The following is a 13147-nucleotide window of genomic DNA, read 5'->3' as shown; positions in this document are numbered from 1 at the left end:
AGGTGAATTGGAAACAAGACACCATTTGGTCATCATCTCGAAAAAGTTCCCCAGGGGTGAGGAACGTAGTAACCAAAAATAATTGAAATCAGATAAGCGGTTTTCCATTTATTACAAAAACATTTTTTTCAATATGGCCGCCCCAGTCGGCCATCTTGGATCCGGCCACGCCCAAAATCAATAGGGTTCTTCCTTTTCAGGTGGTACATGTGTGACCTGAATTTCAAATCGATATGGCAAACAGTTTATGAGTTATCGCACTCAGAGCTATAAATGTTGACGCCGCCCCAATCGGCCATCTTGGATCCGGCCATGCCCAAAATCAATAGGGTTCTTCCTTTTCAGGTGGTACATGTGTGACCCAATTTTCAAATCGATATTGCGAACAGTTTATGAGTTATCGCACACACAGCTATAAATGTTGACGCCCGGACGGACGGACGGACGGACGGACAGACAGCCGGACGCCCTGGGTGACAACAATATCCCCCTTCCGCCACGTGGCAGGGGGAAAAAAAAAGGTTGGTACTACAATGCGTCCCTGCTTAATGCTAGTCTTGATGGGAAAGGGTTTGCATTGGTTTCCATGATGTAGAGCTGTTCCCTCAATATTATTATGTAATTATTTGAGGATAGATACAGGTAGTGACCAAAACAAATAAATAAATAAATGGAAACAACAATGTAAAGTCACGTTATGGACGTTGAGCTCCCACGTGCAGTCAGTACAACCTTTATGCGCCGTGGCATAAAACCCACCAGCGTCTGTAATTCTGAAGGAGAGATGCGGAACCATTCATCCACAAGAAAGTCAATCAACTCACACCTATTTGATGGAGGTGGAAAATTCTGTCTCAGGCATCGTTCCAGAATATCCCATAAATGCTCGACTGGGTTCAGATCTGGTTACTGAGGCCATGACATATGGGTAACATCAGCGTCATGTTCATCAAACCATTGGGCGACTACACGTGCTCTGTGGATGGGGGCATTGTGTGTGTCTGTGACCGCTGTTTCTCGACAACCACTGGTACGATGTAATTGAAACTTGCCAGATATATTGCTGGGGACCTGAGGATGTGCCTTTTCAAGGTTTGATATTAATCGGACAAGTGCTTCGCAAGTTATGGCCATTTATTTACCAAACCAATGACAAGACACGTTGTTGCGTGGGCGTGGCCGATGGGGAAGGGAAGCTCAGCCGCGTTCCCCATTACAGGTTACAACGTACGGGTTTCCGGAGAGTGATGACTTTGTGTATTCTCATAATTTCTGGATTTATTATGCGCATTTATAAACACAATGCCCCAAGTTATGATTGTTTTCATATTAGATGTTGCATAAATTTAGGTAACATCAGAGTGCTGGCATGCTACGAACCAGGAAGTAAATTTTTTTCTATCTTCTCTTCTCTTTTTGTTTTTCCTTGCGACGACATTGCAAAAAGGTAAAATACGTTGGAGCTAATTGAATAATTGGCCATTAAAACCTAAATTGCGAATCATCGTAACTGCGATATGCGAACTTCCACGCCACACACGTACGGGCACGCAAGAGCGAAGAAACGGTCTGTGTGGTTGTTGTTTCTTGCTCGCGGTTGGAATATTTATCTTCTTCCTCTTTTTTTTTTTTTTTTTTTTTTTTTTTTTTTACGGGCACGTACTAGTGTTTAAAAATTGTGTAACTGATGAGAAATCAGATATCCTGCATACTTATAGATTTCACTTGAAATTCCATCGGATGCAAATGATTTCGTCTTTCATAATTGTCGAATTGCCTTTAACACCTTAACAAAGTTTGGGGGTATATCAAGCTCTGATTTTGTTGGATATTGTGGCATTTCGAAATTGAACTCGTCATCGACAATGGTATCTCGATTAAGGAGCTCACAAAAATGATTTTTCCATCAGTTGGGAATACCGTCTTGGTCTGTTGGAAGGAAACTTGTCAGTTGGGGTTACCATGTTAGAAGATGGTCCATAAATAGCTTTGACGCCATGGAAATTAAACATGTCACGACTTTCTGCATCCTGTTTAATCTGTTCGGCTTTCTTTGTGTCTCATATATTCCTGATATCACAAATTTGTCATTGGATTTCTGAATGGAGATAATGGTCTACCTTTCGTTGACACTCGGAACTAATATTGTTTTGCCAGTCTGCGAATGTGATTCGTCTATGGTCTATTTGCTGCTTGATGACATTCTCATTTTCATCAAACCAATCTGGATATTTCTTCCTCATAAAACTAAATTGATTCTTCACAAGCCTCCACAATCGTTGCTTTTTGATGTTACAAAATGTTTCTTGTCCAGTTGACGTACAAAGACCACCAGCATTTGTGGAAAACGTTTAAGCCTTTCCGTTTTCTCCAGACTCCTAAAATTCCTATCCTCAATTTTCTTCCCATCTCTATAGTCTTCGTCTACTCAAATTACTCTCAACCCCCATCATCGTTCTCGATATTTTTTAATCTGTAAATTAAAGTCAAAATAAAATAGTCTTGTCTCATTTTTGAGGCATTCCTCTAAATATAAAAATAAAATCTTCCACATGGAATTTCACATAACATGGAAGCCAAATAGGGTGCGAATACTGCGGAAGATAAAATATCAAGATTCCAATAACCGATGTAACTCACATGCAGCCTGGAGGCATCTTCTGTACTGCTGTACACGTCTTGAAGGTAGGTCGGAATCACAGTGCGGTGCCAATAGAGGAAGCTGCAATCGGTCAGAGCATGCAACCTGCATGGGCAGACAGCAGGGGTCTTTTGCACCCATGAACAGATGGACAACTCAAGTTGCAGAAATAGTAAGCAGACTCACATACATGCAAGAGCGTATAGGGACCAATGACATATAATGTATGGGCAAAAACAAATCTCGAAACCAATAAAGTAATGTGGCCAAAGCATCAATAAGGACATGAACCTTCTTCGAACTTTTTCATATAATGACAAAAATCATTATTCTGTATAATTAAATAATGCTAGTAATCGCAATCACACGATACCCTTGAATGAGTAATGCACAGTCAATTTATTAATATAACAATAATTATAGGCACATACCCTTTACAGAGTGTTGGGGTATATAATGACCATTCGAGAGTGGTTTCGAAGCTTGAACCAATCCTGAATGGGTCGCCACTCCGACACATAATACCATTACTCAATTGGAAATGGACGAATTTGAAATATCTTCAGAGTGCTGGCAATAACTTGGATTCGCTTCGTGAAATATACCATCGGATCGTCAAGGTCCATCAATAACGAGAGCTGGTATACGTGTCTAATCATAGCTCAACATCCATCCAATGGATGGAAGTACCCATTGATGCTCATTCCCTTGCATGTGAAACACCTGGGTGGCAGTTTACAGCGAGGTTGAGATTTGAACCCAGGCTAGACCGCTCAGAGGCAAGTACACCTACCTCTATCGAGGCTGTCTTGCTTGCCCCACACTTAATACAGACAAGTGAATGTACCCAATATAACCAATGCATAAAGGAACTACAAAGTTCAGAGAACACGTGACCCCTCACAGTCTTGAGAAACAAGGACATGGGTGGAGACTACAAGCGGCAAAACACTGCAAAACGGAAGGGTTTTGAAAGTGGTAAAAAGGCGATTTGTGTTCTACAAAGTTCAAGCATAGACAGTCATTCAATTGAAATAAAATAAAGATTTTACAGGTTGTAGAAAAAAAAACATTTTCAGGAGGTTTACTGCCCTTGATGCACCACATTACATGAGTTATTCATGCCTGTTGTTTGTGTCCTTTATGACGTCGCTAAAACAATAAGTTTCCTGTTTGAAATGATTTCCAATTTTGTTTGAATGCCAGAATGGCAGACAGACTTAAAAAGAAAAAAAAAATCTCACTTCTCTCTGACCTTTCGTGATCAGGACAAATTCAGAGCCAAATTACTGCTAAACCACAGGTTAGTTTTCTGATTCATGTTCCAAGTATAGTTTAATTTAAATCTAGTTGTTTCTCTGTCTACAAAAGTCATTTTATGAACGACAGACAGACAAACAAAGTAAACCAATTGCTTAGCCTGATTTTCGCTTCGCATGCACGGGATAACAAAAAACGTGAAACAACATAGAAGAACGCACTCGGTAGAGCGAATACCTCCGCAAGGCTGAATAGTTTACATTTTGTATCCCACTGATAGGCCAGATCTGCATCCGCACCTCAACCAAAATCTAACCGGCTTAATCCTATCACCTACCCAACTCATCCACAAATGATCAGTCCACAACTTTTTGAGATATCGTGCTAGATATCGTTTTTGGTCCTATCTCTTAACGGTGAAGAATCCCCCCCCAAAATTCTCGTATCCAGATCCGATTCTGGATCGTCAACAAAATCTAATCAATTGGTCCTTGTCACACACCCAAACCTGTCCATAAAGTTTCGTCTGAATCCGTCCTAAACGCTTTTGAGATATCCTGCTCACAGACAAACAAACAGGGATAAATACATTAATACATAACCTCCGTTCACCTTCAGTAGCAGAGGAAATTAAAATGTTTAGCATATCAAAGAGAACCTTTCTCGAAGATCACAGACAAGGTCCAGTTTCTTCAGCACCAGCTGCACAGACTGCAACTCGTCATCACGGAAAGTTTTCTGAGGAACAATCACACGACTTGTAATAACTTCAATCCTGCAAACACCCTCTCATTTGAAAAGCTGAAAACTCCCAACTGAATGTTTGTAAATGCAGTTAGGATTTCAAAGGAAAACAAACAAACAAACAAACAAAAAGCAAGAAAGAAGTTGTGCAGCAAACGATACTTATGAAATCCATAAAACTAATTTGACCACAAAAAATAAATGGTGGTTGAATTCAGTGACCTGTTATGCAGGTCCTCTTCAAATTTCAAGTCAATTGGATGAAAAAAATCGAAGATTTTAGAAACTGCACCCAAGTTGTTGACCTTGACTTTAATATCAATAGGCTTCTTGCTTAAGGCCCAGTCACACCTTGACGTTTTAGCCAGGAATGGCAACGTATAAAAATGCACGTAAAACGTTGGTGTACGCTGAAGTTTTGAGGTTTTTTTAAATAAAGTTTTGGTCGTATTCATAACGTGTTGGTCGTATGCATAACATATTAGTAACGGGCACAGAACGTTTCGTTGTGTTAAAGATAACTTATACCAACGAATGCTTAGCCTGTTGTCGGCGTACACAACCTATGCCCAACGATAGTTTAACTAAGTCATAGCGCGCTGCACGTATCGCCGACGAACTCGTGGCGTTCTCTGTTAAAAACCTGCCGCTCGCCGATTTAAATCATAGCCGCCTGAAAATTGGAAGTGTCAACATCGCAGTCACACCTTGACGATTTAGCCAGCGTATGCCGACCTATGAAAAATGTGTCTAAAACGCTGGGACACGTCGAATACGGTATGGGTAAGTTGTGTATACGTTAGGAGCACGATGAAAAACAATGAAGTACGCTGTCATATTACGTGGTACGTCTAGTACGTCGTGAAATTTCAAGCATGCTGAAAATTTTACGACATACTCGACGTATGGCTCACAAGTTCCGCATACGCTGGCATAAGTTCTCGGCACGCTCCGCAATCGTTTACACACATCGGCCACACGTTACTTGTAAGTTACTCATAAGTCGAAACACGTCGAGATAATGTTTAGCATACCCAAAACTTAATTTTTAACCTACGAGTAACGTGCTTTGAACCTATTAGTAGCGTGCTTTGAACCTATGAGTAACGTATCTCAAACGCACATTGGCGTATGTAGACGAATTTGATTGACGTCTTCCGGACGACCACAGAACTTACTGAACGTGCTTCTAACTTACAGCAACCGTATAATGGCGTATTGGCAGCGTTTAGGGGAATTGGTATATACAAATGGGCTTCACAAGAGGAACCGGTAAGTGTTCCAGACTCCATGTTGAGTAGATGTCAATGTCAGTAGCAGTGGCAGTAGCAGTAGCAGTAGTAGTAGTTCGAGAGAATTTAGTGATGTCGATGTTGGTAGTAGTAGTAGTTCGAGAGAAATTAGTGATGTCGATGTTATTAGTAGTAGTAGTAGTAGTAGTAGTTCGAGAGAATTTAGTGACGTCGATGTTGGTAGTAGTTGTAGTAGTAGTACTTTCAAGTAATGTGTTGCAAAGTGTGAACAACGTTCGTGTAGCGTGCTTACAAAACGTTACTCATAGGTTAGAAATAAGTTTCGGGTACGCTAAACATTACCTCGACGTGTTTCGACTTATGAGTAACTTACAAGTAACGTGTGTCAACGATCACATAACGTGCCTACAACTTATGGCCAGCGTAGCGGAACGTGTGTCATACGCCGGCATACGTTGTAAAATTTCAAGCATGAAAAAATTTGAGGAAAACCCAAAAGTTCAACGTTTAAAGCCAGCATACTACCACTTATGGCAGTATTTTTCAGCGTGGTCTTAACATATACAAAACGTACCCATAACGTATCCGACGTGTACTAGCGTTTTACACAAATTTTCCAAAAATCGGCATAAGCTGGCTAAAACGTCAAGGTATGACTGGGCCTTTATGACCGACTCTCCCATTTCGTGAAGTTTCATGAATATCGGTATAAAATGTGACCTACAGGTGACTGACAAACAAACAAATAGACAAACAAACAGGCAGGCAGACAAAATAGCACATGCGACCAACCAATAAACTTGAAAAACCCTTCGATTTTCACAAGTAATAAACATACAAGAAGAACCGTTTTAACATCCGTCTTCCTCCTTTACCAGGAACACAACAGAGAAATTAAATGAAATCACAAGGGCAGAAAAACATGATTATTCATTCGGTTTCAAAATGTGATAGCTTTGTTAGAAGGTGTTGCTGTGGCCTTGCCACAGAACAAAGACAAGACAAAGGTATGCACAATGACGATATATCTTTGCAGATTATGTCATGACACCCCAGAGTGAATAACACAATATTACTGCTCCAAAAGGAAAAATAAATCAACCCTAAGGTAGGCCACTGCTAAACTTGGTGGTGGCCCAATTGAGGACTCTCGGCTGGAATCCCAGAAGTTCTGGGTCCAAATCTAGCTGAAAGGAATGGTATAAATCTACGATATAAATGGCAGTCCTTCTGTCTGTGTCTGTCTGTTTTTTTGTGACGATTAAGCTCCGAGACCAGTGAACCGATCTTGATGAAACTTTACACATATATAGAACTAACATTCAGCTCCAGGATGCGCTAAGTGGCTCTCCCGAAAAATGAAAAAATATATATATATATATATTAAAAAAATGGTTTTCGAATAGTGCGCCGGCATATTAATCGTAACAAAAGGCTTCATGGTTAAAAACGCTAGAGTTTTTTGAAATAAAAAATGTTCGTATTCGTTGACTTTTTAAACATACACATTCTCCTCCTGTTATTTGAATTCTCGAACTGCACGCGGAAGGCAACAGCTAACTGCTGATAGATCTGCTCATGAAAGAGCCAGGCAAGCGGAGTCAGCTGCAGAGAGAGAGAGAGAGAGAGAGAGAGAGAGAGAGAGAGAGAGAGAGAGAGAGAGAGAGAGAGAGAGAGAGAGAGAGAGAGAGAGAGAGAGAGAGAGAGAGAGAGAGAGAGAGAGAGAGAGAGAGAGAGAGAGAGAGAGAGAGAGAGAGAGAGAGAGAGAGAGAGAGAGAGAGAGAGAGAGAGAGAGAGAGAGAGAGAGAGAGAGAGAGAGAGAGAGAGAGAGAGAGAGAGAGAGAGAGAGAGAGAGAGAGAGAGAGAGAGAGAGAGAGAGAGAGAGAGAGAGAGAGAGAGAGAGAGAGAGAGAGAGAGAGAGAGAGAGAGAGAGAGAGAGAGAGAGAGAGAGAGAGAGAGAGAGAGAGAGAGAGAGAGAGAGAGAGAGAGAGAGAGAGAGAGAGAGAGAGAGAGAGAGAGAGAGAGAGAGAGAGAGAGAGAGAGAGAGAGAGAGAGAGAGAGAGAGAGAGAGAGAGAGAGAGAGAGAGAGAGAGAGAGACATCTTACTGCTGATATATCTGCTATGAAAGAGCAAGGCAAGCAGAGTCGGCTGCAGAGAGAGTCATCTTACTACTGATATATCTGCTCATGAACGAGCCAGGCAAGCAGAGTCGGCTGCAGAGAGAGAGAGAGAGCGTCGCATAACTGCAAATAGAGCGTCACACCGATGGGCGAGAGAAGCACAAAACTCACGTTCCAGCTTTCTAGGTCCGGGTTTTGGCAGGACATAGACAGTTGCCACTGCTGCAAGAAACATTGAGTGGCTCAAGGCCACCTTCAACTATGACCTCTCTGAGGATTATGGCAGCATAAAGCCTTCCTTCCATAAATCTGAGGAATAAAAGAAGCCTTCCCAATTTTCTCCATACAACTAATGCCTCAGTCTAACTAGCGTGAGGAAAATAGGGCAAATTTCCCGGGTATTCGCGGGTACTTCAGCTAGTGATATATATTTTAAGCTTCTGATACTTGAATTAGTCTCAAGAGAATTGGTATGTAACTTGTGGATTTTCAAAAATGAAAACAGCTGGGTCGTTAGTAACCTTCATTTGTGGACGAGGTAATTTGCCTGCATCACCAAATCTGGTTGATGCGAGACGCTCGTCCAAACTGTGGTATGACAATGCCCTCAAGGCAATTTTAGATCACACTAACATGCCCTTAGAGCAACTTTGGATTGGCAGGAAGATGGCAGCACCACCCCCAAAATTAAAAACAGACCAAATACTTCCAGCCAAAGCAAGGCTCAAAACTAAATTTGGCTTTTACTCATTAGCATACACACAAGCAATGTTTTTACGAGCACAACAATTGACGTCCATGTAAATTTACTTGGTATTGTATTGTCTGATAAATAAATAAAATATAAGTGCAAATCGAAGTGACAGTTTACAACATTAGTTGAACTACAGGATCATAAAGTATTGCAAGGAAGAATAGAACATTTCTCAAGGTATGCTAACCGCAGCAAAAAGTGAGGAAAAGCTGATGTTTTGGGCATAACCCCTATATTTTGCTGCAATTAAGGGTTCACACAGGTTGGCAGGATGGCCTGGAGGTATGCACACCCACCTCCAAGTTGTCGAGTCTGGGTTTGAATCCTGGCCCAGTTATAAACTGGACGATTCAGTTTTTCACAGGCAGGAAAATTCATCAACGTGTGCACCGTCCATTTGTGGACATTAAAACTGGGCATCCCATCTGCCAGCATTAGTTGGTGGACGTTAAAGATCCCAAGGCATCCTCTGTGAAGAGGAGGCGAGCTATGACCGGCACCCTCAACAAATATTTTTCCTGTTATAACCTACACAGGGTATTGCATTTGCAGCACCCATGCAATGCCAGCAAATGATGCTGCCTGCAGCCATGTGTTGCAGATAAGGAAGAAGCATAAACAGCAAATGACTTCCAGTGTTTGTTTCTGTAACTGGTGCTGCCGTACCATTTGTGTTCCCACATTCAGAGCAAGCGAGATGATAAGGCGTCGCTCTTTGGTTCCTGGTCCATTGAGCGCATTCTCAGCAAGCAACAAAGCTGACAGCACGTCCAGCCGCTGTTCACTGTACTTCTTATCAGACACCACACGTTTCTGACACAGCAAAGAACACAGGAATTAGAAATTCGATTAATGAAGCTACTTTCTCTCTTTGGCACAAGAAAACAAAACTATTGTTCTTACTATATCAGCTGAGGAGAACTTTATCAATCATCTCTATTATAATAACAAGCTTGCACGCTAAAAACTCGGCTCGCCGTCACACGATCCCTATGAAATTGCTGTGGCACTTAGTGGACATGCCGACAATGTTTGGGAAGTCTTGGCGTTCCATAGTACCACTTGCATTTTGCACAATGCGTATTTTTGTCATTCCCCATGTACGGTCTGTCGTCTGCTACCAGCTATGTTGTACTGCTATCCCGTGCATGTGCACGGGTATCGCACGTCTATAGTATTCTCTTAAAAACCACTGATGATTTTATGCAACGACTGTCCTGTATATCACACTTGTAAAACACTGGCTGTTGAATCACTTTAATAGAACATGGACAAGGTAAACCACTGGCCCACAACTTGGATGTCACAGGCCCACTCCACAAGGAGTGGAAATCTAATTATTCAATCCATTTATTTGGACAGCCAACATAAGAGGTACAGTTCATGAAACTCCTTATCTGGCTATCTGCCATAACGTTTGTGGGAACACCAGATCTCCAAACCGGCATCAATTCTGGAATGTCGGCATTCCTCAGCCACACAAAACTCATTATGGAGTACAAGGCTTTCATACAGAGCTCCATGGAGTATTGCTCAGTGCTCTGGGTTAGAAAAATGTTGCTTCCAACCTCGATCTTGAGGCTGTTAAAAACAATGCCTTCAACACCACGAGAATCTCAAGAAAGGAAGCAGATCATCAACTCTCTCACTGGCAGCAAGTTGGTAGGCTTTCCATTTAATACAATCTTATATCTGGCCTTGTTTCTCCTGCCCTCCATTACCCCTGCCATCTCCAAGACACAGCAGGTTGAACACGTTCCTCAAGAAACCCTCACCTGCTCAGCATCCAAAAGTCCATGCTGGTTGCTCATCTGCACTCATTAATTGCCTTATTTTTAGGATTGTGGAATTATTTCCATGTCGTTGTCTTTCCATGGTTCGGGTCAGGCCAAATTAGATCTGTGACTTCCTACAGGTACCATGTAAACCTGTACTAACCTGTTTCATGGTCGGGTTGGCGGCGACTAACCCGTCTAGCCCACCAGGTTTCCTGGTGAGGAGCGTGTATGATAATGGACACCCAGCAGTATTAAATCTCACCGTGAAGGACACAATATATGGCATGCTCGAGTTTGTGGTTGATCAGTGCCCCAAGCAAGATACTCTTCTAATCTTGGGGGATTTCAATGCATCGACCCGAACTGATGGTATGGTTATGAGACATGTGCTGGTCCCATGGATCTGGAACTGTGAACCACAATAGCAGTAAGTTCCTTGACTTTGCAAGAAGGCAAGGACTTAGGGTGGCTGGTTCATAGCTTCAGCACCCACAGACTCATCGATGGACTTGGTATTCCATCACTGGTGGTGTGGCAAAGCAGATTGACCATGTGCTCATTGATGGTCGCTGGAGGATGATCCAGAACTGCAGAGTCCACCGGAGTGCTCAGTTCCTCAATGCCGACCACAGGCTTGTGGGAGCAAATCTGAAGTTGCAGCGTAAATCCGGGAGAATGGTACCATCCCAGCCTTGCATGGATGGTGGGAAGCTCAAGGATGAGAGGGCAGCTGAGGAGTTTGCAAACAGGCTGAGTGGGGATTTGTGGGGGGAGGGAGGGGGTCTGGGTGCTTTGGGGAATCCGGAAGAGTTTTCAAGACAACCATCCTTGATGGTACCGGTAGATGTCTTGGAACTCACCATAGGGCAAGGAAGAATTTTGTCTCTGAAGGGACACTGAATACCATCGTCCAGTCGCAGGGCCCGGCTTAATGGCAGAGCTGAGCCGTTCAAGGAGTTGAGGCATAAAACTGCACATGCACTGAGGGTGGACAAGGAAGCCTTGTGTGAGGAATCTGTGGGGGTAGAGCATCACATGTTGTCAGGTGATTCTCGTCTTGCTTACAGTGGAATTCATGCATTGCGTTCCTCCAAGCCCATTTATCGGTGGACTGTAATTGGAGTGGAGGGTGGTGGGCTCTTCACAGAAGAGTCCGAAGTGAATGCCCGCTGGGCCGGTTACTTTGAGTGGCTATACCAGGCTGATCCACCAACGATTGAGTTGGATGTCAGGTGTGTTACTATCCCTCTTTCTGACCCTACAATCAGCTGTAATCGACCTTCTTTGTGGAAACAGACTGCGGTGAACTGGGTGAAATGGGGTGAAGCTCCTTGGCTCTGTGGCATCAATGCTGAACTTCTCAAGGCTGGTGGAAATGATGGACTCATGTCGGTGCATGCAGTTCTTTGCTCTGCCTGGAACACGGGCATCATCCCAACTGACTGGAAGAGAGGCCTTGCTGTCCCTCTCTGGAAAGGGAAGGGTAATCGCCAAGACTGCAACAACTCCCGAGGGGTGACGCTGCTCTCAGTGCCGGGCAAGGTCTTTGCTTGAATAGTTCTTGACAGGGTTCACCACAATCTCCTTGAGCGCCAGTGCTCAGAGCAGTCAGGGTTTATACCAAAGAGGTCAACGATTGACCATATCCTTGCTCTTTGGGTCCTCACTGAACGCAGACGAGAGTTTCGCAGGGGCTGCTTGCAGCCGATGTTGATCACTACAAAGCATTTGATTCAGTGAATCGGGATGCCCTCTGGAGGATTCTTGGTCTTCCTGGGGTACTGCCAAGACTGACCAATCTGATGTCTGAAATATACTATGGTACTGAGAGTGCTGTGAGATGTGATGATTCCGTCTCTGACTTATTTCCAGTTGTTACTGGAGTTCTTCAGGGGTGTGAACTGTCCCCCACACTTTTCAGCACTTGTATTCACTGGTTTCTGGGGAGGATGTCGGAGAGATCAGGCTGCAGTGCATCATTTGGGAATGTCAAGATCTCTGACCTTGATTTTGCAGATTATGCAGTCATCTTTGCGGAGACTCTGGATATCCTTTTGGAGGCCCTTGAGGTGCTGAAAGAGGAGTCGGAGCCGCTGGGATTACGGGTTTCCTGGATCAAAACTAAGATCAAGGCTTTCACCGACATCTTGGATGCTGCCATCTGGTCTGTACCTGTTTGTGGTGAGGATGTTGAGGTCACGGAGAGATTCACTTTCCTTGGCAGTGACTGATATTCATGTCTCTCCTGACTGTGAACCAGAGGTCAATAGACGTCTGGGTTGGGTCTGGGGAGTCATGAATTCACTGGATCATGGGGTGCGGTGCTGTCAGTACCTGTGCAGGAGGACGGAAGTCTGAGTCTTAAGGTCCTTGGTGCTTCCAGTCTTGCTCTACAGATGAGACTTGCACTGTGACCAGGGATCTGAGATGGAGACTTAATTCCTTTGGTCCCAGGCCTCTTCGGAGAATCCTTGGCTATCGCTGTTTGGACTTGGTATCCAACGAGTGGTTGCTGAGAGAGACTCGCATGAGATTTGTTACCTGCATAGTCCAACAGCGTCAGCTGCATCTGAATGGACAAGTGGCTCATTTTCCT

General features: G+C 43.4%; 1 protein-coding gene across 3 annotated transcripts in view; it reads right to left on the bottom strand.

The window, feature by feature from the left end:
- WASHC4 (WASH complex subunit 4) overlaps window positions 1-13147 on the bottom strand; it is a 150769-nt gene that overhangs the window by 73572 nt on the left and 64050 nt on the right. For all 3 annotated transcript variants that reach the window (XM_085894150.1, XM_085894151.1, XM_085894149.1), the window contains exons 17-19: window positions 9440-9586; window positions 4560-4639; window positions 2641-2746 (exon numbers count right to left, since the gene is read on the bottom strand). In XM_085894150.1, the coding sequence (XP_085750276.1) occupies window positions 2641-2746; window positions 4560-4639; window positions 9440-9586 (333 nt within the window). The remainder of the gene's footprint in view (window positions 1-2640; window positions 2747-4559; window positions 4640-9439; window positions 9587-13147) is intronic.

Source organism: Eptatretus burgeri, chromosome 9 (assembly GCF_056783735.1).
Source record: "Eptatretus burgeri isolate ZD-2024b chromosome 9, Ebu_testis_v1, whole genome shotgun sequence".
Taxonomy (NCBI): domain Eukaryota; kingdom Metazoa; phylum Chordata; class Myxini; order Myxiniformes; family Myxinidae; genus Eptatretus; species Eptatretus burgeri.
This window is presented reverse-complemented; position numbering and strand designations above follow the sequence as displayed.